The sequence below is a fragment of the Anastrepha ludens genome, chromosome 5, assembly GCF_028408465.1.
Source record: "Anastrepha ludens isolate Willacy chromosome 5, idAnaLude1.1, whole genome shotgun sequence".
NCBI lineage: Eukaryota > Metazoa > Arthropoda > Insecta > Diptera > Tephritidae > Anastrepha > Anastrepha ludens.
The window spans coordinates 7,562,508-7,589,167 of record NC_071501.1 but is presented as its reverse complement, the minus strand read 5'-3'; the positions used below and the strand labels follow the sequence as shown (position 1 = coordinate 7,589,167).

The 26,660-nt window shown below is 37.2% G+C and overlaps 2 protein-coding genes across 2 annotated transcripts; both read right to left on the bottom strand.

Annotated features, from left to right (window-relative positions):
• Positions 1–4,078: 4,078 nt before the first annotated feature.
• Positions 4,079–4,957, bottom strand: LOC128863434 (uncharacterized). The gene is made up of 2 exons (XM_054102589.1): positions 4,848–4,957; positions 4,079–4,786 (listed from the first exon to the last, which is right to left on the bottom strand). Exons 1-2 carry the CDS (start codon positions 4,896–4,898, stop codon positions 4,289–4,291), a joined length of 549 nt encoding a protein of 182 aa, XP_053958564.1. The 5' UTR covers positions 4,899–4,957; the 3' UTR covers positions 4,079–4,288.
• Positions 4,958–13,780: 8,823 nt separating this feature from the next.
• On the bottom strand, positions 13,781–14,743 carry LOC128863151 (uncharacterized). The gene is made up of 2 exons (XM_054102122.1): positions 14,620–14,743; positions 13,781–14,545 (listed from the first exon to the last, which is right to left on the bottom strand). The coding sequence occupies exons 1-2, from the start codon at positions 14,668–14,670 to the stop codon at positions 13,916–13,918; spliced, it is 681 nt and encodes a 226-aa protein (XP_053958097.1). The 5' UTR covers positions 14,671–14,743; the 3' UTR covers positions 13,781–13,915.
• Positions 14,744–26,660: the final 11,917 nt, after the last annotated feature.

The window sequence follows — 26,660 nt, the reverse complement described above, 5'->3', positions numbered from 1 at the left end:
TGTGAATTTACAAGTATTTGAAAATTTTTCGAAAAAATAATTTTTTCGAAGCAAAAATAGTAGGAAAATTCGCCCCAAAATAAATTTTTTTTTTGAAGCATTTTATTCCGCGAATTTTTTAATTCTTATAGAAATGATGACATTAACCAACAATTTTTTTTAAAATCAGGGAAAATTTGGCCGTTTACAGGTATCTGTCCCCTTTAGGCATGCATCTTCCTTTGAAATGCATAATTACATACTGGGTACATAAACATTAAAAAATAAAAAATAAAAGTTCCTATTTAATACCTTAAGAAACCGTGAAATATGACTTACCAAATTGAGCGGGAAATCACCAAAGCTTTTTACTTCGCTAAATTTTAGTAGATGAAATTTTAAAACTTATGCTGGTCAACCTCTGAATATTAAAGTAAATGGATATTTTCCAATGAAGCTTCCGTTATTCTCTATATCACTACCTGATTTTTTTCTGAGTTAGCCATGTTACCATCTGATTGGCTCACAGGGGTCATTGTCCCGATTGACTCAAAAGGGGGTAACACTAATTGCAACGGTTTTCGAAGCTCTTATCGGAGCGCATTAAAGTCGAGTTGATCATGTATTGGGTGCATATCAATGTTGTTTCAGATCAAACAGATCCACAATAGACCCAGCTTTTCTACTTAAGCAAAATATCGAAAAATGGTTTTTAACGTTCACCTCCCACTCATAGACTTCAAACAAGCATTCGACAGCATCCATAAAAAATCCATCGCCAAGGCAATGCATGAATTTGGGATCCCCTCAAAGCTGGTTCGTTTGACGATGGTTACGCTGAAAGGCATGAAAGGAAGAGTTTCTATACAACAAAATATGATGAGCTCATTTAATATCAACAGCGGTGTAAAACAAGGTGACGCTCTTTGAACAACCATTTTTAATCTAGTTTTGAATTATGCTATTAAAGGCTTCATGAGATCGGACGATATAGCCATTGAAGCCCGTAGTATGTAGATCCTACCTAGACGATATCTTTCTAGCGATAGAAAAAAAGCGGGCTTGGTATGCCATAAACATAAACAAAACTAAATATATGAGGATCTCATGAAATGAAAAGCGTGTAGCACGAAAGCTAGCAGGACTGTATACCTGACAGGATAATGGCGGTGCCAACTCGTTGTTTATAAATCGCTCATTCGACCCCTGTTGCCCTCGGGCGCAGAAATTTGGAGCATGAATCTGGCAGACGTGGAGTGCCTAAGAATATTTGAACTCAAAATACTGCGTAAAGTATTTGGCCCAATACGCGAAGAAGATGGTGAGTTCAAAATTCAAAATCAGGCACAATAAGGAGCTGCTAAGTCTCTGCAGTGGCGAAGATATTGTAAAGTAAGATTTACTAAGTAGCAACGCATCAGATGGGCAGGTCACACCAAACGTATGAATGAGTGCAATCCACAAAAACTTCTACTCGATTACATTCCTTTATGCTTAAGACCCCGTGGCAGACCAAAAACTACTTGGCTGCATAACGTCACCGAGCACCTGAAAAAATGAGGCATCAAAAACTGGAAATCTCTAGCGCTGGATCTTGTTGAATATAAGAAGATTGCTGAGGCAACTAAAACCCACTGCGGGCCGTAACGCTAATAGATGATGAAGAATTATCGCGCAAGTAAAGTCAGGTTAGGCTAGGTTAAATGGCAGCCCTAGCTTAGGGCACACTTGGACAAATATTCAAAAAATTCGTCCGTTGTCGCCGTACAGGGGAGAGAAGAAAGGAGAAGGGCTGGAAGAAGGAGCCTTTGGATTAGAGGCGATGGTGACCATGCATTTACGATGACGCCAACGGTGACTGATTTACGTTCGTAATTAGCCGCAACAAGCTACTACTTCCCCAGTTCATCACCGCCCCTCAATAGCGGGTGCTCCGTTGGTGCTCTCTGACAAGGTGAAGTACCTAGGACTTATCCGTGACAGATGTCTTACGTGAAAGCCAAACATTGATGAGAGAATTAGGAAGATAACAGTCGCCTTGTATGGTTGCAGGGGCGCTATCAGCAAAAGATGGGCTTAAGTCACTTTTTGGCTTTATAACACGATTATAAAACCAATCTAGATGTACGGAGTCCTTGTCTGGTGGAACTCGCTAGAAAGGATAGTATCAGTTAAGAAGCTGAAAAGGGTACAATGGTCTGCTCTCATTTGAATCAGTGGGGCACTCCGTACCAGTCCTACTCTAGCGCTTAACGCTATGCTGAATGTGGTATCCGTGGACATTGTAGAAAAAACTACCGCTGCATGCGCCGCAATCAGACTAAGATGTACGGGCCATAAGCTAGACATAAGTTACGGACACTCTAGCATTCTTAAAAATTTTGAGTTCATCCCCATGGAGCTGGATTACTGTACACCCACTGTGGGTCCGAGCGGACCTTTTTCCACTCATATTCCCTCAAGGGATGAGTGGGCGGTGTGTAAAAATTGGCGGAAAGGCATGGCAAACATGTTCACGGATGGCTCGAAGTTGGACGGAAGGGTTGGTGGGGGAGTATTCTGTAGGGAGTTCCCCATCAAACTCAAATTCAGGCTTTCGGACCGCTATAGTGTTTTCCAAGCGGAGGTATCCGCAATTAAGAAAGAAGTGGATTGGTTGCTTACTTCGGTAATTACCGTTAGCCGCGGGAAATTAGGGGCTTGGGATCGTTGTTTGTGAGTTCGAGATTGGTCGGGGAATGTCTAGCTTTTCTCTCGATTGCATCCGAATAATTCGACATCAGGCTCATTTGGGTTCCCGGTCACAGCGGCATAGAAGGAAACTGCTGGGCTGATGAACTGGTAAGACAGGGAACTTTGGAGACGGTTTCGTCGCGAAAAGAGAGGATTGGGATTCCCTTTAGAACCTGTGGTCTACTCCTGGAAAGATGGGCATCGAGTCAACTCAGCGAGCGCTGGGCTAGTGTGCAAACGAGCAAGGTCGCGAAATCCTTCTGGCCACGGGTAGATCGGGGGCGCTCGAGTTAACTCCTAAGGCTAACAAAGCCCCAGCTCTCGAATTTGGTGGGTATCCTTACCGGACATTGTCCGTTAGGTGTTCATGCGGTGAAACTTGGGATTGCCACAAGTCCGTTCTGCAGAAGCTGTGTTTAGAACGAGGTGGAGTCATCTCAACACCTTCTTCTCAGCTGCCCTGCTCTCGTCTCACAAAGATTTAGACATATGGGCTCACATTTTTTCGCTACGCCTGCGGATATAGCGGGTCTAAATATCGCAAGTAAAATCACTTTGAATAAAACCAGAAATCGGGAGTTTTTTTAGCTGCATGAGAACTATCGATATCGATAACTGTGATTTGACAACTGAGAATGGCAAACTGGGTTAACGTTTCTGTTCAGTAAGGTTTGGCAACTCATCATGAATCGCTTAGCGCCCGAACAACGTTTCCAAATTGTGAAAATTTTCTTAGAAAAAAATAAAAATAAATCTGTTCGCGGACTTCATAGAGCACTGGTGGCTTCATCAATCATGTTTCTTTCGAAATGAGGAAGAAGCTGCCGTTACGGTGAATGACGAGTGCTATCGAGCCTTGCTGACTGATTTTTTGTTTCCAAAAGCATTGCTAAGCATCGACGACATTTGGTTCCTGCTAGACGGAGCAACTTGCCGTCAATAATCGATTTATTGCAGTATTCAGGCCACCAATGACGCCATACAGCCAGATTTATTGGAAAAAGTAGGGAAAAATTAGCTGTAACTCATAGCCACGGCGGACATATACCGGATATTTTATTGAACAAATGAATGTCATGGAATTATCTACCAAATTATAATAAAAAAAAATCGTCCCAACCCTATTTCTGTTTTGTATTACAATTTCAAGTTCTCAAGCTCTTAAACGCTGCGAACCTCGTTTTTATAATGAAGAATTACACAGACTATATTAATAATTTATTAAACGTTGGTTGCATGCATAATATGTTTTTTATTTTTTCTACTTTCAATTTTTTCTCTTTTAAACTTCCTTAGGTTACCGAGTTAAAGGGCGCTTAACCGAAGCAGAACTTTAAATATATATCGCATACAGAAAAGCAGACAATTTTTGTGTTCAATCATAAATTCTTTATTTTTTTATATAAGGATTCATCTGAACCTTTAAGCCTTGTTTTCCAATGTTTTATAATCTTCATACCACTCAATTTAATGAACCCATATATGTCTTTACTCTTCATTAGAACAACGTTTGAAAATCGAATAAAGAGCCACCTAAGTCGCGGACGAGTAGACTAATTAGCTCACTTATATCTTCTTAATCTAAAAAAAATTCCATTGAGCTCTGATCACTCTGCTGATCATCACGATTAGGTGTGGTTTGAAAATCGAATAAAGAGCTTTCTAAGTCACGGACGAGTGGACTAATTAGCTCACTTATATCTTCGTCGTCTAATAAATCTTCCATTGGGCTTTGATCACTCTGCTGATCATCACGATTAGGTGTGCCAAAGAGTGCGTCGAATAAATTTTTAACTAAACTGATGACTTTATCCAGTTCCTTAGTCGATAGATCAAGGAAATTCGAATCACTCTTTCCTATTTCCTCCAGTCCATCACTTGGCCCACCTTCGCCTTTCGTAGATGAATCATTCAATTCTTGAAGTAGATTTTGTAGGAAAGCGTTTATATAATGAACAAATTCGTTTCCCCATTCCCTGCCAATAGTGGCTATGTTAGTCTGAAATTCCGCCTTCCATTCTTCTAGGCACGTTAATGGCTTCTGTTCACTTCTTAGGGGCAACGATACAAGCACCTGGTGAGTGTGTAATTATAATACGTATTTGGCTTATATGTACATTCAACCAAGTAATTACCTGCAAAATCAGAAATTTGGCCACAATTGACACGCTCCTGAATTTAACCATTTTGAGCAGCAGTGTTCCTGTTTGAATTAGCAAGTGAAACTGGTGCTGCTGCTGTTACAATTCTTTTATATACTCGCAGATGGACGTCTATGCTTTTCGCTAATTAAAATTTACATTCATTTACGTAAGCGCGATTCTCAATGGTACATTTACCAATATTTCATGGCTGTAACTCTTTTTTTCTATACATTGCATATGCATATACAGGGTGCCCGGTGGCAGAGTTAGGAATTGGAAGCTACACAAAAAATAGCATTACTTGTGATAAAAATTTGTTTCAATAATTATTACAGAGAAGACAAGTGCGGTTTTTATTTTTTCTAACTATTTTCCCTAAATGTTGGCGTATTCGCCTCTAGGAATCTGGTCTCCGTACTCCGTGGCCCTCGCTGGATAAGTGATTTTCGGCTGGCCTTTACCTCGCGAAAGATATTTCCTCCTAGTGCTGAGATGGTTATTATTATTGTTATTGCAGCACCATAAACATTCCCCATACATTGTACAAGGAATGCTACTGGAGTGACAGTCCTTGGCCGGATATAAATTCGGGTCGTTCATTGGGTAACGAAGAACCGACTATCGTGGGCTGAAATGATTGTTGTAGCAGTTTACTTTACGCTTCCAGTGCGATGTATTTACCAGCCCTCTTCGTCTAACTCTACTCATCAACGGTAGGCCCAGAAAACGTGCTGGTTCGACAGGTTGGGTGCAGAGGGGAAGGGTTGTTAGTAGTTAATGTGGCATCTGAATAGGTGTTTGGAGTCTTGCGGTATGCTTTCACATGATGGACTTATGTTGGGTATATTGGGGTCGATTTTCGATGAGTAGGAGCTTAATCTTAACATATCAAGAGTGTAATTGGGCCAAAAGTACGTAGGCCTCACGAGACAGCTGAAGCTCTTCGTCTGCCATAGGTGGTGGTTGGACTTCGGTAGCGGCGTTCGAGGGTCGGGAGTTTAGGAAAGTGGTAATGGTCTTCCGATGAAAGTCGTTTAATGCCTGTCTATGTACTGACCGGTCCAGCAGTTTTAGTTATGTTTTGTCGTAGCTCTCGTTAGAGTAATTGAAGAGATGCCTGGTGACATGCCAGGGAGGTGGCTCGGGTTTCAGAAATTGCTTACTGAGCATTTTGCTGTGCTCCTTAACTGGGAGCATGGAAACCTCATAATGAAGGTGTTGCAGGGGCCCATCAGGAGGCTTCCCGTAGCTGTTTTGATCGCAGTAGCGCAGCATAATTCAAACCCGCCGGCTAATTGCTTTAAAGGTCGCCAGCAACAAGTGATACCGGCAAACGATTTGAGAACCTTGTTGCGGTTTTGGACCTTAATAGCAATCACGGTTGTGTGCGTTGAAAAGGACAGCAAACTATCAAAGGTGAAACCCAAAAATATTGAGGTTTTTAACCGTCTGTATTTGTGTGTCATTTACTTTCACCTTTAGCTCTAGTTTGACCTCCTTTGTCTAGGTGGTAAAGAAGGAACGAGACGGCCGCTGTATTTGCTTCGTAGACTTTACTTCTGAGGTACTCCCACAGAAAATAGTCGATGGGTGTTAAATTCGGTTACCTGGGTGGCAAGGATATGCCACCGAATCGGCTTATCAGTTGGTTAGGGAAGACATCACATAGTATTGCCAAGGTCCCTATGGCCGTATGCGGCGTGGCGCCATATTGCTGAAACCATGTTTGTGCACTGAAGGAGGGATGTTCTCTCATTATGGACATTACGAGGAAATGAGTATTGGGTTAGACAAATTGTAATTTACGAATATGAAATATCTTTATTATGTTTGCGTTCCCTTCTTCGAACTTTATCGATGCGACTCATGCGTATAAATCTTGTTATCAGCTTTAATCTCTGAACTTCCAGAAGCCAGATTTGCCTTTCATTCTTGCAGTTGTGTAAATAAGTTTCTAAAAAGAACAGTCGACTGACGAGCCCTTTTGCAAAAACTAAACTTTTTTATACATGCGTGTAATCTTCGACCCGCCTTTTGTTTCGCATTGGGATCCCAAAATTTGATCACATAAAACGAGCTCCTTCAACTAGAGTCTTATCTGAAAGAAATAATGCTATTAATCTGGACCTGCGTCTGCTTCCTGGGGAGGCCCGTAGTCTACTTTGTAACTATTTTGTATTTTATAAGTATTTGTGTTCACTGCTTGGTAATGTTTGATTTTGCCTGAAAAATTAAATAAATAAATATCGAGAAATAAATTTAAAAAATTCAAATTAAATGAATTTAATTAAAATAATTAATCACCCCATCGGAAGAGCCTTCGTAGGTCCAAATGGCGTCGTAGGTCCATCATATTTGACACTTGGGAACTAGACAGTGCATAAACAGCCAAGCAATGGAGCATAAAGGTCGAAAAATAAAGATTTTCATCACTAAAAACCATTTTTTTATTTATAAATGCAAATACAACTAGGAGAAGATGGGAAAAAAACTACGTCGAGAAAACCAAATGTTGGTCACATCGGAAATAGATTGGATTAAAAGTCTAAAAGTTATAGCTCCCTGAAAAAATAAATATTTACATACATCAGTTGTGTCAAGATCGTATGCACAAGATGGCGCAAAATTAATCACCTTATCTTGCGAACTAGGCAGCTGCAGTATACAAGGTGAACTCCAAAACAAACAAGGCTGGGGTCATAAAATGCTTTTGATGGCGGCATCTCTTTAATGAGTTAGTGCGTTAGAAGTTACATTCCTGGCTGACTTCCAGTGAAAGCCTGGTGACATTCAGTTCAGTGAAAGCGAAATTATAGAGTCTAAAGTGTCAGTATGCTTGTGTCATCGGTACAAAAATTAATTTCGAAAGAAAAGCTAATATCAAATTTTGTTTAAAAATCGGTAAAACGTTTACCGAAATATTTGAATTGTTGAAAAAAGTTTATGGCGAAGATTGTCTTTCTCGTGCCAGAGTTCATGAGTAGTTTACACGTTTCAGAGATGGTTGTGAGGCCATAAATGACAACGAACTTACGGGCCACCCAAAATCAGTAATCACCGAAAACTCCATCGAATTTGTTCGTAAATTTATCAAAGATGAACCGAAATCATCGTTGAAATTCATGGAATCGGGGTTGAATATCTCCAAAACATCGATTTATCGCATTTTAACTGATAATTTGGGCTTACGAAAGGTCTGTGCCCGTTTCATTCCGCACAAATTAACTGAGAATTCAACATACGAAAGACCTCATTAAAGAGGCGAGAAAAGGGCGAGAACTTTCTTTACAACATTGTAACTGGTAATGAAATGTGGTGCTTCCAACATGACAGACGAGGCACAACCCAAAAAGTCGCGTTTGGAGAAGTCAAAAATCAAGTGGATGCTCATTTGTTTTTACGATTCCAAGGGAATTATCCACAAAAAGTTCATGCCAACGGGCCAAACAGTCAATGCAATTTTCTATCTTGGCGTTTTGAAGCGTTTGTTGTATCGCATTCATCGAATTCACCTTGAATACCGCGAAGGAGGAAGCTAGCGCATATTGCATGCTAATGCACCATCTCATCGATCCACTCTTGAGACTGATTTTTTGACTAGAAATCGCATTTTAACTATCAATCACTCACCGTATTCGCCTGATATGACGCCTGTAACTTCTACGTATTCGGAAAATTGCATTTGACCATGAAGAGAAAACATTTTGCGTCCGCAGAGGCCATCCAAAAGCCTTGTACCGACATTCTGAAGGACATTCCGGTCAAATGACCTGAAACACTCTTTCGAAAAGCTTTTACTATAAATCGCGCGAAATAGAGTAGCGAGGCCAGAGGGGACTATTTGGAATAAATAAATTCGAAGTTATCAGAACAAAGCTCCTGCCGTTTCTATTTTAGCTCAGTCTTGTTTATTTTGGGCTGCATCTTGCCAAAATTAAAATCTCCATTACTTGAAATATTTTTTTTTTATTTAGTAAAAAAGTTATTCAAAAACCAAATTCATGATTAATGTGGCGCCACCTACGAGTATAAAAATAACTGATGGCACATAACACCGTGAAATATTAGTTACGCTACCGTACAGAATCGCAATTTATTAATGAATACATCTTTTAATGTGCGAAACAAATATCGGCGTAATTCATGGCCGTGACCGTTTTTAAATAAAAAAAAATTTCTAACTAAAGTATTTCACCAAAAACGAGATACATAGAAATGGTGAAATTTTGAAGCGGTTTTTTGGGAATTCCTCATATACATATGAGCCGTTTTTTTTTGAAAGTGGTGTAAGTGTTTATACATATACTTTTATATTTTGTCCCACTCGCGGACAATGGCTTTTTTCAGCGCCTCGAGACTGGTGAATCCTTTAGTTCGGAACCTGCTCTCTATAATAGCCCAAAGAGAATAATCCATCGGATTCGCGTCTGGTGAATTTGAGAGCCATTGTGTGGATGTTATGAAGTTCGGAACGTTGTTTTTTAGCCATTCTTGGTCCACTCGAGCTTTGTGGGACGGAGCCGAGTACTGTTGAAACGTCGATGGCCTGCCACCGAAATGTTTGGCTGCCCACAGCTTCAGAACGACCTCCGTAATACTTTCCCGATATTATTTCGCATTTATCTTGACGCCTGGCGCGATAAAAACGATTGGTGAGCGCCCATCTGCGATTACAGCAACCCAAACCATTACCTGTGGAGGGTGCTGCCTCCGGGTGCCCAATATATGACTTAAATTCTTGTATGAACGGCCGGTCAAATGAACCCTATTATTTTGGGAGTTTACGAGTAGCTCAATTTGAAAAATTTTCTCGTCAGAACATACAAAGTTCGGAAATTGACCGCTTTCGGTCAAGCGAAGCAACTCCTTCGGTCTGTCAAGTCTGACTTGTTGCTGCTTTGATGTAAGATCATATGCCTTTTGAATCCTGTAAGGCTTGACTTTGAAATAATTTTTCAGTAAGCGGCGTTTGCTACGGTCAGATATTTTCAGTTCTTTCGCCATTTGATTGGCACTTCGTCGGGGATTTCGCTCAAGTCGCTTTTTCACTTTTTGAACCATTTCACCATTGATGACCACCTCCATGATGTTTCGCGATGCTACCAGTATCATTGTAATGAGTAATGGTGCGATAAACAAAAAGTTTATTTACTTTAAGGGGTCAGCAAATGACCACCATAGGAATCATTGAGGACAATGTGCCTGTCTTGCTTGGAGGAAGCGAATATCACTGAGCACTTTCTCTGTGAGTGTCCTGCCTTTGGTAGAGCAAGGCTACGAGTTTTGGGTTCCGATTTCGTGAGAATGATTAATATTTGTTCTCTAAAACTGGAGGATGTTAAGAGATTTGCCAAAGAATCTGGAAAATTCTCACAGGACAAACTTCCTCTGTCTCTGTCTCTAGTCTTTCCTATATCTTTCTCTGATATTTTTCTCCTTTCCTTCTTGATTATCTACCCTTTTTTTTAGAGCTCTAAATACAATGGGCTTTTTAGCCTGAGTGTTTTAGGAGCCACCAAATCCCGTGGTGTTCCTTGGCTCGACCGATTTAAATTTCAATTTTAAATTTCAATCGCCTGAAAACATGTCGAACTATGAAAATTCTCAGAGTGATGTTGGCTTGCTAGTAAATTGTAAGATAAAGCAACTACAACGAATAAATTTATTTTCTGATCTATCACTTTCTTCATAAGCCTGCATCTGGTTTTAATTACAACGTGCAATTATCGTATCAAAAGCTTTCCGCTTCTGTATAAATATTCCAGTATTCTGACATTTGGAGGTTACCGTGCGATATAAAAATACAAATTAACGAACTATTTTACTGTATTTGTTGGACTCAAGCCTAGTAAACGGCTTCGAATGTTGATAAGGCTATTGGCGAAAGCTTGTCTATCGGAATTTTCACCTTGAGGGCAAAATGATTGATAATCCATTAGATGCCTTATTTTTGTAAATATTTACATGCTGCATAAGAGCACAAACATACAGCGATGGACAGATAAATAGCACAAATGTGAACCTTATATGTTAAGTTAAGTTTTTAGTACGAACTCTGCTTTGATCAAATGAATTTGTTTATTTACATTTATTACCGCTATTAAGCTTACATTTATGTGATTAATTTAGTTAAGAAAGATTCATCCTAGCTAAGAAAAAACCGAAAAAATACGCGAAAAACTGGTGTTAATGTGGGTAAAGCTATAATACGCAAGAGCAAAGCAGATCCTTTTAAGTCGGCACGGCAAATAATGCTTGAAATAAACCAAGAATCTGGTCTACAGGTCTCCAGAAAGCTTGTAGGAAGGCGACTTAACAAAGCCCGTAAAAGCAGAAAAAACCACTCCTCTCAAAAAGACATATCAAACACCGACTTGCCTTTGCAAAAGCCCACAAAGACAAATCTATTCAGTTTAGGAAAAACGTGCTTTGGACCGATGAAACTAAAATAAATAGGATGGGACCAGATACGACAATACGATACTTTACGTCATCCAAAAAATAAAGCGCTAAATCCTAGGTTCACAAAAAGACGTTTAAACACGGCGGCGGAGGCATCATGGCTTGGGGAGCTTTTTCCTGGCATGTTGTTGGGCCGATTGTTCGCGTGGTTGGTAAAATGGATAGATTTCAGTATCTGGATATACTCCAGAATAAAATGGAGCCATTTGTGTCTGAGTTTATGCCATTAAATTGGTTATTTATGCAGGACAATGATCCAAAGCAAAGAGAGTGAAGCAATGGCTCAGAAGAGAAAAAATTAATGTACTGGATTGGCCGGTGCAGAGAAAATTTGTGGAATGACGTAAAGGTCGAAATCGCTAACAAAGAATTTAAAAATTTTGATGATTTGTGGGCGCAGTTTAGGAAGCTTGGTACTCGATTCCAAAGGAAAGATGCCACAAGCTTGTAGAAAGCATGGAGCGACGGCTTGAAGAAGCAATCAAAAACGGTGGATATAGTACAAAATACTAATCTGGTAAAACAATATTATCCCTTAACTACTTGATTTGTTTACTATTTTTGCTTTTATTTGGAATTGCTTAGGATGTGCTGTTTATGTGTCCAGGAGTTTTCGTGAGTATTCAATGTTCTCGTAAATTAAATCAGAACTGAAATTCGTTTGGACAATTTATTTTTGTTTTAAAGTTGAAGTAAATACGTTTTTTATTTTTTATGTTGCTTTTCTCCCAATAAAAAATAATTATTTAAAAACAAATTCAACTCTTTGCTTTCAAAGTCTAAATCTGCTATTTATATGACCATGGCTGTATATTATATAAATTTGTAAATGTATGTATATATGTACACCTATGTATGTGCTAGAAATGGGAGCGATACAAAATATTCGATCTCGATTTTAGTTTGTTAGCCTAAATGACGCTACTTCGTTTATTCGACGAAGCAATTTTTTAAGTTTAAGTGAACCGAAAAAAATGTGTTCGTTTATTTATTATTAAAGTTAAAAAAATGAAACAAAAACTGGAAAAGTAAGCTAAAATATACAACAACAACAAAAAACATTCAATTAAAGCCATTAATAAATCCGAATTTATTTTACAAGTTGGCGCAAAATTAATCACCCTATTGGCAGATGTTGGTTGGTTCGAATCTCGGTGTAGGCAAAATTAATAAAAACATTTTTCTAATAGCGGTCGCCCCTCGGCAGGCAATGGCAAACCTCCGAGTGTATTTCTGCCATGAAAAAGCTCCTCATAAAAATATCTGCCGTTCGGAGTCGGCTTGAAACTGTAGGTCCCTCCATTTGTGGAACAACATCAAGACGCACACCACAAATAGGAGGAGGAGCTCGGCCAAACACCTAACAGAAGTGTACGCGCCAATTATTTATTTATTTATTTATTGGCAGATGTTGAAATTTTTGCAAATGACGTCGAGCGCCAGTCATATTTGAGGCTTGTTAACTAACAGCTGCAGTATACAAACAGACCAGTAGCGGAGCGCTGGAGGTACAAACAAAGATTTCCATCGTTCAAAATAAATTTTTATTTAGTAAAAAATTATCCAAAAAGCAATTGGATGATTAATTTTGCGCCACATTGTATATCGAAGGTACTGCACATCAAATTAAAAAAAGATGTGCCTTCTATATATATATATATATATATATATATATATGTAATTGGCGCGTACACCCTTTTTGGGTGTTTGGCCGAGCTCCTCCTCCAGTTTCAAGCCGACTCTGAATGGCAGATATTTTTATGAGGAGCTTTTTCAAGGCAGAAATACGAGAAAAAAAATGTGCCATCTAGGGTAAAAATACAACAACTATGTTTTTGAGCTTAAACGATTATGTGCCGGTATTTATTATTATCGACTCTATTCATCCACAGCTGCGCTAAACATAAGCAACTTTTTCTTATACGAACATAAGCATAAGTAAATAGTACACACCTTCATCTAATGAGATGCTGTTAATAGATATCGCCATGAATTTTTTACACTGCATAAAAGCAGAGCCGGCGGTAATTTCTGCATGTTTATAGAAGTAAGAATAAATAAAAATATTTGTTTTTGAGTAATGACATTCTCCCACATCGCCGTGGCCGAATGGTTTGGTGCGTGAATACCATTCGGGATTCGGAGAAACCTACGCTCCAAATTCCGTGTAACACCAAAATGAAGAAACAGTTTTTTCTAGTAGCGGTTGTCCCAAGGCAGGCAATGGCACACCTGCGGGTGTATTTCTACCATGAAAAAGCTCCTCATAAAAAAATATCTGCCGTTCGGACTAGGTTTGAAACTGTAGGTCCCTTCATTTGTGAAACAACAGCAAGACACACGCCACAAAGGAGAGGAGTAGCTCGGCTAAAGACCTGGCAGAAGTGTACGCGCCAATTATTAAATTTCTTAATTTTTTTTATTATCATTTTGAATTTTCTATCTCTTAAACAAACACCCAATAAAAATAAACGAATTTATTGATTGCTAAAGTTAAAAGTTAAAGCTAAAGCCTGCGACATTAAAAAAACTGTACAATTAGCTCAATGAAAAAAAAACTATATTTACTTATAACTCATAAACTACAAGTAAAATATTTATTCAAAGTATCGCCAAAATTCTTCCAAGTAATCAAACTTCTTTTCGACGTCCTCCTCCTTCTTGAAGCGCTCATACCAGTTGAGAAGTTGAGATTCGCTTTGCCTTTCCTTCTCACTCAGCGATGTGGCAAAGTTATCGAATAATTTCATGAAATCGTCCAATGTTGCGTCCAGCGAATCATTAAACCGCTTCTCCAAACTTTCCGAACCGACCTTTTCGAATATCTTCTCCAATACGGCGGCATCGCTTTTGGTGTCATTATTTTCTGGCATGCCATAGAACTCATCGTAGATTTTACCAACCTCATCGACTGCCGCGAACATCTGATTAATAAGAGGAGGCTTGGCATCTAAATCAATACGCTCGACAGCCGCCAGTACATTACTCACACGGGTGATATTCCGCTCGATGGCTTTGCTCTTCTCTGGCAGCGCATTCATTTCTCTGATTAAGTCCTTCATGAAGGTGGTCGACGAGCGCAAGATAAAACGCGACTGATTGGTGAGGATACCCAGCGTGCCGAGTAGTAATTGATTCCGCGGCAAACTTAATACATTTTCAGCAGACGAGGATTGTACTGCATTCGCATTATTGTCATCATCGGGTTGTGGAAATGAAGCCACTAGCTGAATGTTTATTTCAAATGTTTATTTAATCGAGTGCAATGAAAATGTAAACATAACTTAGCATAATGACTCACCTGCAATGCTATGCAAATGCACAAAAGCAAAACGCTCCAGCTTTTAATCATTTCGTGCCAATTCACTGGTGCTACGTTCGTTGTAAAACTACCCAATGGAACTAAATCGACCGGTGATCCGTGCTAATCTTTTATATTGTTTTTACACTAACGTACGTGCAAATAAATAGGTATGCACGAGTGTGCGATAAACAGCTGTTTAGCAGCCAAGTCGCTCAGTCGTGCGATAGTGGAATCAAGTCTAAATACTAGCATGGCTTTGTCAATGGGTTTGTAATGTATTCCATTGTGCGAGTAAATTCCGTCAGATTATGTGCTAGCATTTATTTCTAAACTAGTAATACGTACAGTAACTCATTAAACTAAACCCGTAGTACATATTGTTCAACCAAAAAAAAAAAAAAAAAAAACGTCTCGGCGCAATTTGAATTCTTTCAAACATTTTCGATAAAAAAATCGATAAATGGATTTAAATTCGCATATCTCGCGCGTCATATAAGCAACATAACAAACATGCTAGCAGCCAAGTGCATTTTGAAAATGATATTTTGACAACTGATATAAGGACAAGTCAAGATGAGTCTAATTTCGAATGGAGTCCGAACTTTGTATACCCGGCGCATGGCTTCAATGAAGCAATCGTATGAAGCTCGAATATACAGTCCGCAAAAAACTGTAGTACCACAACATATTCACCAGCTTTTACTACTTTCATTTGATATTTCATTTCCGTACACTTCTAACTTGCATATTATTATACTAGAACTAAAAGAGCCATAAAACTGCATAGCCAATTTTCTTTTTCAAAATTCTGTTTAAAACCGCTCCAGCTTGGAATACGCCGCCTTTATTTGGAGGCCAGACCACAAACTTTTAATCGACAGGATCGAACGTGCGCGAAAAGTATCTCTGAATTACGTACTAAGATCATTCGACTTTTCTGATCGTATCCCATCTTACACATCTGCACACATCTACACACATTTGATATTGATTAACTTGAAGTTTTTAGAAAGTTGAAGATCGTTTCCTGCTCTCTCGTTTGTTTTCAAGGGTGACACTGAGTAAGAGTGATTGATTGTCCATTTCTGCTTCAAAGCATTCCTTTTCTTCTACCTCAGAGAATTATTCGTAACGCTCTTTCTTTCTCTCTAAATAAGTTTCATACAAATTATGCCCGCAATGCTCCTATTGAACGTGCACTCCATGATTTTATTGAGGTCTCTAATACCAGCTTTCTAAATAGATTTCTCAGTTTCCAAGAAAGAAGTTTCTGTACTATTGAACTCCTTTTTTAGTTAGTTAGAGATTAGCTTGTACATTTAAGTTATATGTAAGTTTGTAATTGAATTATATATTTTTTTTTATTTCTTAGTTTTAGTAGTCAGTCTGAAATTAGGCTTTCTGACTTCCTGAAAAGAAAAATAAAAAAAATAAAGGAAATGTTAGAAATTTACCGAATTCTTATATCGAAAATTTTTGTACAGGTTGAAAGGTTGTTTTATATGATATTCTTTATAGGATAAACAATATTTTTGTAAAAGAAAAAAATTAAAATTACAAAAAAAAGCAGTCTGGTTACTATAGTTTTCTCGAACGCTGGATGTCTAAGTTTGTAAAAAATGGCATGAAACTGGAATAATAAAGCTTTAAAGCTATTAAAGGTATATAAGGGTTGCGATAACGAAATAAAAAAAATTGAATTTTGAATTGAAAAACAAATCAATTAATAAATAAAAAATGCTCTTTTAAAAAATTTTTAAAATCTTTGTAAATAAATTTTTTTTATATTTTTTTATAAGTTTGCCAGTTGAAAATATAAAAAACATTATTAATTTATAATTTTATGATAAATATAGTAAAAAAAAATTTGTTTTTAAAATTTTTTAAAATCTTTTTAAATAAATTCTAATAACTTCTAAATTCTTCTAAATCATTTAATTTTAATTTTTTTAAATTAAAAAAACCAAACAAATTTTTAATAAATAAAAAATTTTCTTTTTAAAATTCTTTTTGAATAAATTTTTTTCCTTTTTCTTAAGTTTGGTAATTAAAAAAAATGTTTTATTTTATAATTTATGAAATAAAAATTTATAATTTCATAATAAATATAATAAAAAATATTTTGGTTTTAAAATTTTTTTAAATCTTTTTAAACAAATTTTTGTTTTTTAATTTTTTTTTTTAAGTTTGGCAATTAAAAAAAATGTATTGTTCTATAATTTATAATGTTATAATAAATGTAATAAAAAAAATTTGTTTTTAAAATTTTTTCAATGAATTTTTTTTTAAGGTTGGCAATAAAAAAAAATTGAATAATTTATAATTTTATATAATATATTTTTCTTGTTTTAAATTTTTTTTAATATTTTCTTTGTGTTTTGTCATTAATTCTTATTAAAAATTTTTTAGTTCTTTAAAAAAAATTTAAATGTTTTAGTTAAGATTTTTCTAATAAAAAAAAAATTTGAAAAATATACCGAATTTAAATTTAAAAAAACAAAAAAAGGACTCGTAAAAATTTCTAAAAATTCACTCATTTATCTAGATTTTATGCGCCCACTCAAGTAAGTCCACCGAACTTTAATAAAAGTATAGGCAATTTGCCCAACAATAAATTCTGAATGATTTATTACAATTCGCTTTTCGGATTTGTTGAGAAAAATAAGGGAAACTGCAGAAGATGAATAATTCTTCACCACGGCAACGCCACTTCCCACACATCGGCTCTTACAAGTTTCCTCTTGGCCATTCAAAACATCGAATTAATGGGTGCCCCTACAGTCCTAATCTGGCATCCATTCATATTTAATATATTTCCGCATGTCAAAAACAAAATGTGAGGTTAAGCTTTTTCGATGCCTGAAAAAGCGGTTAGTGGGTTCAAATCACATTTTCTGAAGTCACTTCAACTGGGGTGGAAAAAATGCTTCGCTAATGGGTTTAAAGGCATGCAAAACTATATTGAACTCTATGGGCAATATTTTGAAAAATAATAAATCCATTTCCTATTATAAATATTTATTTTTATTAATACTTTCTCGAAACTTAAAGACTACCAACTGAATGATAGAATACAAGATTACGCAAATTGCAGTCGCAAACTGGTCATAAAATTGTGTGTGAGAGAACTAAACGATATCAAAACAGTCTGCTTAAAAATAAACATAATTTAATGTAAGCAAGAAGACAATTGAAGACAGAAAGGAAAGAAAAAAATTCTACAATTATATCAGCTCAACAGCTGATTCTGCCAAATTCATCAAGCGTCGCGTAGCTGTAATGCGCCCTGTGCAACCTTCTGTGTTGTGTTGGGTTATTCAGTATTTTTTACTAGGCATTTCTTGCTTGCGTCAAACGCTCTAAAACTGACTCAATCAGGCGCGTGCTAGTTGACTTAGAAAGTAGTGTACGAGTACATTTAAAGAGATAACAGTAAGTGAGTAATAATTATAAGTTCTACTCAGCATTGATAAATAACTTTGAAATGTGACTAAAGTCATGTTTGGGTCGATGGGTTGAACGTGTCGAGTCGACACGTGATATGGAATCGAAATTTGGATATCAGTGCCCCGTGCTATATTGAGGAAGTATATCCGGATTTGCAAATAAGTATGTAAATAATAATAAAAGGTGTGGCAATTAACTACGGGAAATTTTTCAATGAATAATGAAGCGGAAGCAAATTAAGTGATTAGCAGAATTTTATTACTGACTTTCAAAATAGGCTTTCTCTTACTCTACAAAATGATTGAAATCAGCCTTGTTAATCTTCCTGGTAATTAACTCCTTCAGCCCCGCCGTTACAACTTCTTTGAGCTGCTGTACGCCGTCACGAGGAAATGCGGCTTTATTTTGGTGAAAAAGAAAAGTTCTGGCAATATGAGAAGTAATAGGATGGGTATGGCAATTTTGGCATTCCTTTCCTCAACAAAAACTCTTGCACAATGATCGAGTAATATCTTTGACGCATTGTTTTGGTGCAAGGCCCAGCCGTTATTGAGGAGTTCGCGCCCAACAAGCAGCCGCTTCAATATGCCAACGTAAAACGAGCCATGGAGGAATGAGTGATGTCGCAGATATCGTAAAAACACTATCAACATTGCAAAAAAATCATATGCAATTTATTTCAAATGAATGAACTTTCACGAGGGTTGCCTTTTGTATATCTGGTTGAAATGCCAGTCTGGCACTCGTCAAGTAGCACTGAAGCGCCCCCAACAGGCAGATAGCTACAGCCAGCCAGAGCTGTTGATAATGGAGAATATTGATGGGATTTAAGTTGGCGTACTACCTCAGGCTGTCGAAGAAAGGAGCCCCCAGTGATCTTAATCGACTAGCTGCCAAACCCGGACATTTACAGAGAAAATGCTCAACAGTCTCCTTTTCTGAAAGGTTCCCACAGCTCCTGCAATAGGGGTTAAATGGTAACCCTAGCTTTTCCGCGTATGTGCCGATCGGCCAGTGACCGGTAAACACAGCTACGAGTTTGTTAATTGAATGGCGAGGAGTGCAAAGGACTTTCTGAGTCCTTCGTATATTGTAATGGGGCCAAAGGGTTTTCGAAATAGCTCAAGCAGAAACGGAACTACATCTTTTCTGCCCTTTTCAAAATACTTCTGGTTTGAGCTTACTACCAATCATCAGTTCAGTTTTCGAAAAGAACACAGCGCTATACAACAAGTTCATCGAATTGTTGAATATATTCACAATGCATTCGAACAAAAAAAAAATACTGTACATCAGCGTTCCTCGACATTGTCCAAGCTTTTGACAGGGTACGGCACGACGGTTTGCTCTACAAAATTAAAACCACCCTCCCTATAAACTTCTACATACTGTGACCTCCATATTTGCACTGTTGTGCAAGAAATAGAGAAATATGCAAGATTCCACAATCTCAGGCTCTTAGCTCACTCTAACTACTTAATAACGGAAATGATGGCAAATCCCATCGCTTTCCCCCGACTCAAAAGAAAATCCACTACAGATCTCCTCTTCTAGTGGGAAAAACTTAAATGGGTTGTACCACTGGGTGCATCCCATAAGCGACTGAAATTCTCTAGCTGTTAGTTTAAGTTATTCTACAAATATTGCTTAATGTATGTATATAGCTGGCAATAAAAGTGTTCTTAGGTTCTTAAAAAACAAACACCTACAGAGAAAATGCGCTGTCCTCATTCATCGATGAGCGAACAGCGTTGACGAGAAAAATCATTGCTCAAGTTTTTCATACAGCTAAAAGATGGTGTTGGCAGACCGTAAATTGATTTAAATTATCATTGATGATAATCTAAAGAAAACAGTCAACAGTCGTTTACGAGTGGCATGAACGCTTTAGAAGACAACATGAGTCCTTCGAGGATGACGAACGTAATGTTAGGTTGTCACGGTATAAAGTGAAAGAAAAGTTTATCAATAACCTGAAATTAACCATCAAAGAGCTGGCAGAAGACTTCAGTATTGCTTATGGATCCGTTGAGAGCATTGTGGTTAACGAGTTTTTATTTGGGCTTGCTCTGTGTCGAACTTTGCAGCTGGTCCCAATGGACCTGAATTTCGCTGAAAAGACACCGCGTTAATATCGCCAAAGACATGATATCTAAGGCTGAATCCGACTCAACATTCATCAAACGCATCACTACTGGAGATGAGAAGTGGGCTTATGCATACGACACGCAATCCATAATCAGACGAGTGAGTGGAGAGCTCCGAATAAACCAACACCAAACGACCCACGCCGTTTTCAGTAAAAAAATAAAGCGATATTTATGGCTTTTATGGATTACAACGGTATTGTGCACCACGAATTTTTGATTTTTTGCCAGAAGGTCAGATAGCTAAAAAGGACTATTATTCGGACGTTATGAGACCTTTACACGAAGTAATTCGCTAAAGAAGATAGGATTTGTGGGAAAACAAATCGTGAGTTTTGCTCATGGTAACACACCGTCGCACAGAGCCGTTCTTATGCGTGAATGTTTGACCAATAAGGAAACGAATACCTTCCAATAGCCATAGAATTCACCGGATATGCCTCCCTGCGATTTCTCTTTGTTAGATCGAGTCGAAAAACCACTTCAGGAATTGCGTTTTACCAGCCGAAAGAAAGTAATAGAAAAATCGAAGCTGGCTCTGATTGCTATAATGAAAGTAGAGTTCCAGAAATATTTCGAGGGCTGGATAAAATGCAGGCATAGTGCGTTGCAGTTGATGGGGAGAACTTTGAAGGCGATAATATCACTTTGGGGAATAAACTTGTATTTTGAATTTTCTGAATATACTCCGGGTACTTGATCAAGGAGGTATGTCAAACGTTCCAATTGAGGCATCAGATGGCGCCTAATAACACTAAAAGTGGCCGAGGCCAATATAAATAACAACCCTCGTATTGCTATACGGCGAAATACTGGCCTGCAATGTTGCTGGGTGATAGAAGCAAGAAGAGTGAAAAAATGCATTTTTTAAAATATGCAAATAAAGTATACAATGCGGTTTTGTTTGTGCTCAGCAAAAAAAAAAAATAACGAAAATCTCTGGGAGCGGTTGAGAACTACTTAACAGTTGCTGTTGCTTTTAATGCCACACAGTGTGTACCAATATTGCACATTAACTATTCAGAGATTTGTCTAAAATTGTTGAATAGCGTGAAAAAATCCAGTATACCAATTAACAAGAATTAAAACCCAGCTCGGTTGTATCAGAAAGCTTCCATTTGACAATCTTCGGTCAATAAAATTGAAGTGTGAAAAGTAATTCTAAATGAAAAAATTTTCTATCAGCAACCCAATGCGCTTCATACGAGTATAAATGGGATCAAAGGGAAAATGTGATATTGCCGTCACCTGCGCACACCCCTGGTACTTTTGCAGCAGTCTTGTTTTATTCCACAAGTAAATCAGCTGCCCCTTTATTATGAAGCGGACCAAAAGCGAAGAAAATTTCTGAAAATTTGTCGAAATATTTTTAATACTTCTCTTCCTCTTCTTCTTCTTTATCTTTTATTATAGGCTTTGCCTGTTTTTCTTTCCACAACAATTAGGATACATACATATTTATACATTAAAGTTTACATATATACATTGATACATAATTACATTTTAATATTTGGGGATATTACACATAAATTGTTGTACATTCCTGTACAATATACTTCATAAATCTCATATCATTGTTGTGGTTGATTTTCTGCTGAGGTCGATATCCAACTTTCTACCAATCGTTTTGGTGGTCTTCCTCGACGTCTTCTTTCTTCTGCTATCTCAGCTCTAGCTATTTTTATCAACCGATTGCTAGGGGCTCTTGTCACATGTTCATTCCATGCTCGTCTTCTGGCTCTTATGAATTTTACAATGTCGGTCACCCTGCCTGTGTTCTTATCTCCTCGTTTCTTATATGGTCTAGTTTAGTTTTCCCAGCTGTGACCCTAAGGGCATGCATTTCAGTAGTCCGCAGCACTTGTTTCGTTTTCATGTTTTCTGCACGAGCTTCTGCTCCATATGTCAATATCGACCTCACAATTGTTTTATAGATTCGTGTTTTATTTTCCATATTCATGTACTTGTTTACTTTTTATTCTTGTAAATATAATTTCAAAGATTCACTGCAGCAGCTCTTAAATTTCTTTTCATTTAAGGTCTAGATTTTCCTATCACGATTTTCTACTAAGATTTTTTCGAAAATTGGTAAACAGTAAAGGTCTGATTAGGCTTAGTCTTGCCAAAAATTCTGTGACAAATTTTACAATTCATATGGCGAGAGCCGGTATTTTTGCTTTTGTTCGTATGTATTGTCTACTCATAAATTATACTCAAATTCATGGCAAATTTCGCTTGTTAACAATGGAGTGGGGAGCTAAGGAAAATTGCTTTGCAGTGATTCAACAAAGCCTCATCTGGGGCACATTGCTCCTCTTTTCATAGAAAGTTCAGTTTATGTGACCGGTTCTGAGCTCAACGCATAATCAGGTAATTTTATTTAATACCTAATATCTATTATCTATTACACTAGTTTACACCAAAAATGGTCCTCGACCAAAAAGCATTTTTTATACTAATTTGAGGTCACTGAAACCAAAAGTGACTTTTATTTTTTTTTTTCAAAGAACGGTTTCCGAGATATTCCCAAGAAAACCTCTTTTTTGTGCAATAGTGCAGTTATTACCTGCAATCTCGAAAACAGTGCGCGCCATTTCTCTGAAGTGCATAAATTTCGAAAGGCACACATGACAATATATAATTCGAGTCAATGGAAGTCGTAGTTTTCGCAAAACAGCTGTTGAAAGTTAAAAAAGCCATTTTTGACGTTTTTTACTAAATTATCAAAGTTTATTAATTTTTTTCTGGAACAAAAAATCGTTTTATACCGACATAAGATAAGTTTTCTGAAAGACAATTTTGTCACCTACATTTTAAGCCTAAGTTTGTCTGAATCGACGAAAGATTTTAGAAGTTATGACCCATAAAGACAACTGGTGAGATTTTGCAGCTTTTGACTTGGCTATGTTTGAGGTCGAAAATACGCTTTTACTCTCAAACTTCTTCTTTTATGTTGCACGGAATCTTCACGAAGTAGCTTCCAGTAGTAGTCGCTCATCATTCCTTGATCCCGAAAACCCTCATAACGCTTTTCAATCGTAGCACTATCTTGATGAAATCGCTCGCCTCGTTCATCACTTTCAGCCCCCAAAAAAAAAAGTTATTTCACCCTCTTTGCATATAAAACTTGGGCTAATAAGAATTTTGAGAAAGCTTTGGTAAAAAAACTGGAAATCACATTCCTTAAATACTTGAAAACCAGGTTCCCAAGATTGTCAACAGAGAAAATCAAAGCGGGTATATTCTTCAGCCCATAGTGCATTCGTGAACAAATCCACATCATTCGTTTATGATTTTTTATCGTATTGTATTATTGTATTTATTTATGCGCGTGAAAATGTCGACAAGCAAACTCGTTTGCCTTCAATTAAAAAACAAAGAAAAATTGTTGCTGAGGAACGTTGCATGATTGTGAACTTATGGCGAAGCTTTTGTTAGCAAAGGTGCCGCGAATGGTTTTGATTTCAGCGCTCTAAATGTGGTGATTTCATAGTGTAAGGCAAGAAGCCTACCGAATGGGAGAAAACAATTTAAGACGGAAAATTTGTCGCATTGATGGAGATTTGTGGCAGAAAAGGACAAGAGTTTTTGGAATTATTTAAAGTACCCCGGCGATGCATGTCTCACCGTAAAAGAAAAATATTAAAAAAAAAAAATTATTTTTAATTTTTTTTTAATATTTTGAATTTTTTTTTTAAATAAAATTATAAATTTTTTTTTATTATATAATATTATTATTGAAAAATTTTTATTAAGGAATTTTATTATATAAACATTTTTTTATGTTAGTTTAAGAATCCAATTTTTTTTGTGTTTTATGTTAAAGAGCAGGTCAATTAATAAAAATCATTAATGAAATTCGAACCAAGCTCTCACAGTTAAAAATGGCTGCTTGATAAAATTTATAATTTTCGACCTTTAACTAAGAATTATTTAACGGAAACAATTCTGAAAATTTTTTTAGAAACTTGTATGTAATTTTAGTTAAAAAAAATACCCTAGCAATCCAAATTTTCAACTTTGTATAAGATCTATAAAAGTTAGTCAAATTTCCATCAATATCAAGAGTTTTGAAAAAAATTGGATAAACAGTTTTATACTTACTTACTTACTTAGGTGGCCATAACAACCCGTTACCGAGTTACGGCCGACCTCACTAGCTCTCTCCAGGCGCCTATGCTCCGCGCGCGCCTTCTCCAATTCTGTACACCAAGCGAGCATAGGGTTTCCTCCACCTGGTCTTTCCACCGGAGCAATGGTCTTCCTCTGCGTCGGCTTCCTTGGACTTCGCCCTCGAACACCTTCTTTGCTGGAGCTTCTTCATCCATATGCACGACATGCCCTAGCCAACGCAGGCGTTGGATGGCGATGCGTTGAACTACGTCAATGTCGGCGTAGAGCTCATACAGCTCGTGGTTCATTATTGAACGGTAGTCTTCGCCAACGCGCACAGGACCGAAGATCTTACGAAGAACTTTTCTCTCGAACACCCCAAGAGCGGCTGCATCGCTTTGTGACACAACCCATGCCTCTGCACCATAAAGCAACACGGGTATGATGAGCGTCTTGTAAAGTGTCAGTTTGGTCATGCGAAAGAGGGCTCGACTACTCAATTGCTTACTTAGCCCATAGTAACACCTATTAGCAAGAGTGATTCTCCGTTTGATCTCCAGGCTGATATCGTTGTTGCAGTTTTATAGCCCATTAAAATTTAAATATAATAAAATTAAAGTTTGAAGTTTGAAGTAGTTGCCCAAATACTCATTGATTTTAGATAATTCTTTCACCAGAAGTCTTCGCCCATTTTCTCCATATAAAGACTGCTCTATATTTGCTTTACAGAAGCAAAAATCCAGCACCGTCAGCAAACAAAAAACTGTCAAAAATCAGCACAATTTTTAGCCACTTCAAATTTTCACTTTATTAAGCTAAAACTCAATGGGCTATAAAACTGCGTACGGAGCTTTTTTCTGACTAAAAATTTGATGATGAAAATTTGTCTAATTTTTATTAACCTTGTGCAAAGTTTCAAACTTGTATTGTTAAGGTCTTTGTTATAGAATGAAAACAATTTTCTGTAAAAACTTTATTAAAATATAAAACTAAAGAAATAAATATTTATATTATAATACGTGGTGCGTTTATAATCATTTTCGGGTTGTATTATTTTATACTTCTCTTCTTCTTAATTGGCGCGATAACCGCTTACGCGATTTTGGCCGAGTTTATCATCGTTTCATCGCCTGCGATATTCGCCGTTGCCAACGTGCGTCGCTTCATCGGATGTTGTCTTCGTCCACGCTTCTGCGACAAACGGCTCGGCGTTGCTGGTGTTGAGCAACGTCATTTTGCATAGCCCTATTAGTTTTGCGGGGATACAAAATTCAGACATCGTGGCATACAGGAAACTCCTTTTCGAACTGTCCAATGCAGCTTTGAAGTCGACGAAAAGATGGTGTGTGTCGATTTTCCTTTCATGAATCTTTTCCAAGATTTGGCGTATTGTGAATATTGTTTTATACTTAGTATTTTAAAATATGGAAATCCGTTCCGAGCTCATCGAGCAAAAGTAAGAGAGATTGCTGTCAATGGGAAGCCATTAGTTATTGCGATTTCTTATGCATAATCTGTAGTGAAAATCGTGCTGCCAACAATTTCTAAAAACTTATCAAAGTGATAAATTTTCCTTTCTTTCGTTTAATTTCACTTCTTTGAAATTTCTAGCAATTCACTACTATTACGATTCACTAACATTCATCTCCACTCGGTTGAGTTTTTATTTGTCGGCGCACTACCAACTCCTTCCAGTATTTGGTGAGACAAATCTACGGTTATGATTATCGCGTTGCCATTACTGCTCGTCTGTCAGCGAATTTGAGATAATTAGCTGTTGAGCTGAGATAAGTGCAGAGTTGTGTGCACAAACACCTCTTTTCTTTCTATTACAAGTTTCCTCCATGTCAACCAACACTAACAATCATAATGAGATGGCACCTATTGTGGTACCGTTACTTTGCGCTCAGCGAATTTGTCACTGAGTTACGTGGTTTTAGCACCAGTATGGTCAGATTACTATTTTCGTAACTTTATTTAGCATTTTTTTTTTGTTATTTAGTCTCGGAGTTTTATATTAGTTCATTCTTCATGACATTTTTCGAGCCTGTTCTAATTAAAAGTAATGTTTATAATTTTGTAAAATTTACATTTTTTAAAAATTAGTTCAATAATTCACTCAGTTTTATTTAGCTTTACTTTTTTAACATCTGGTAGCATTGCCCGCGATTGCAGTTGTTGTTGGTGTTCTTCTGCTTTCAGCAGTCAAATCTTTCTCTTGCTACTGCAGTGTTGGCTAGCTTTGGATATAAAAACGCACTCAAATACCCATTTAAAGAAAATAAAACACCAAATTTATATTGAATTACTTAAATAACTCTATATGCGTCA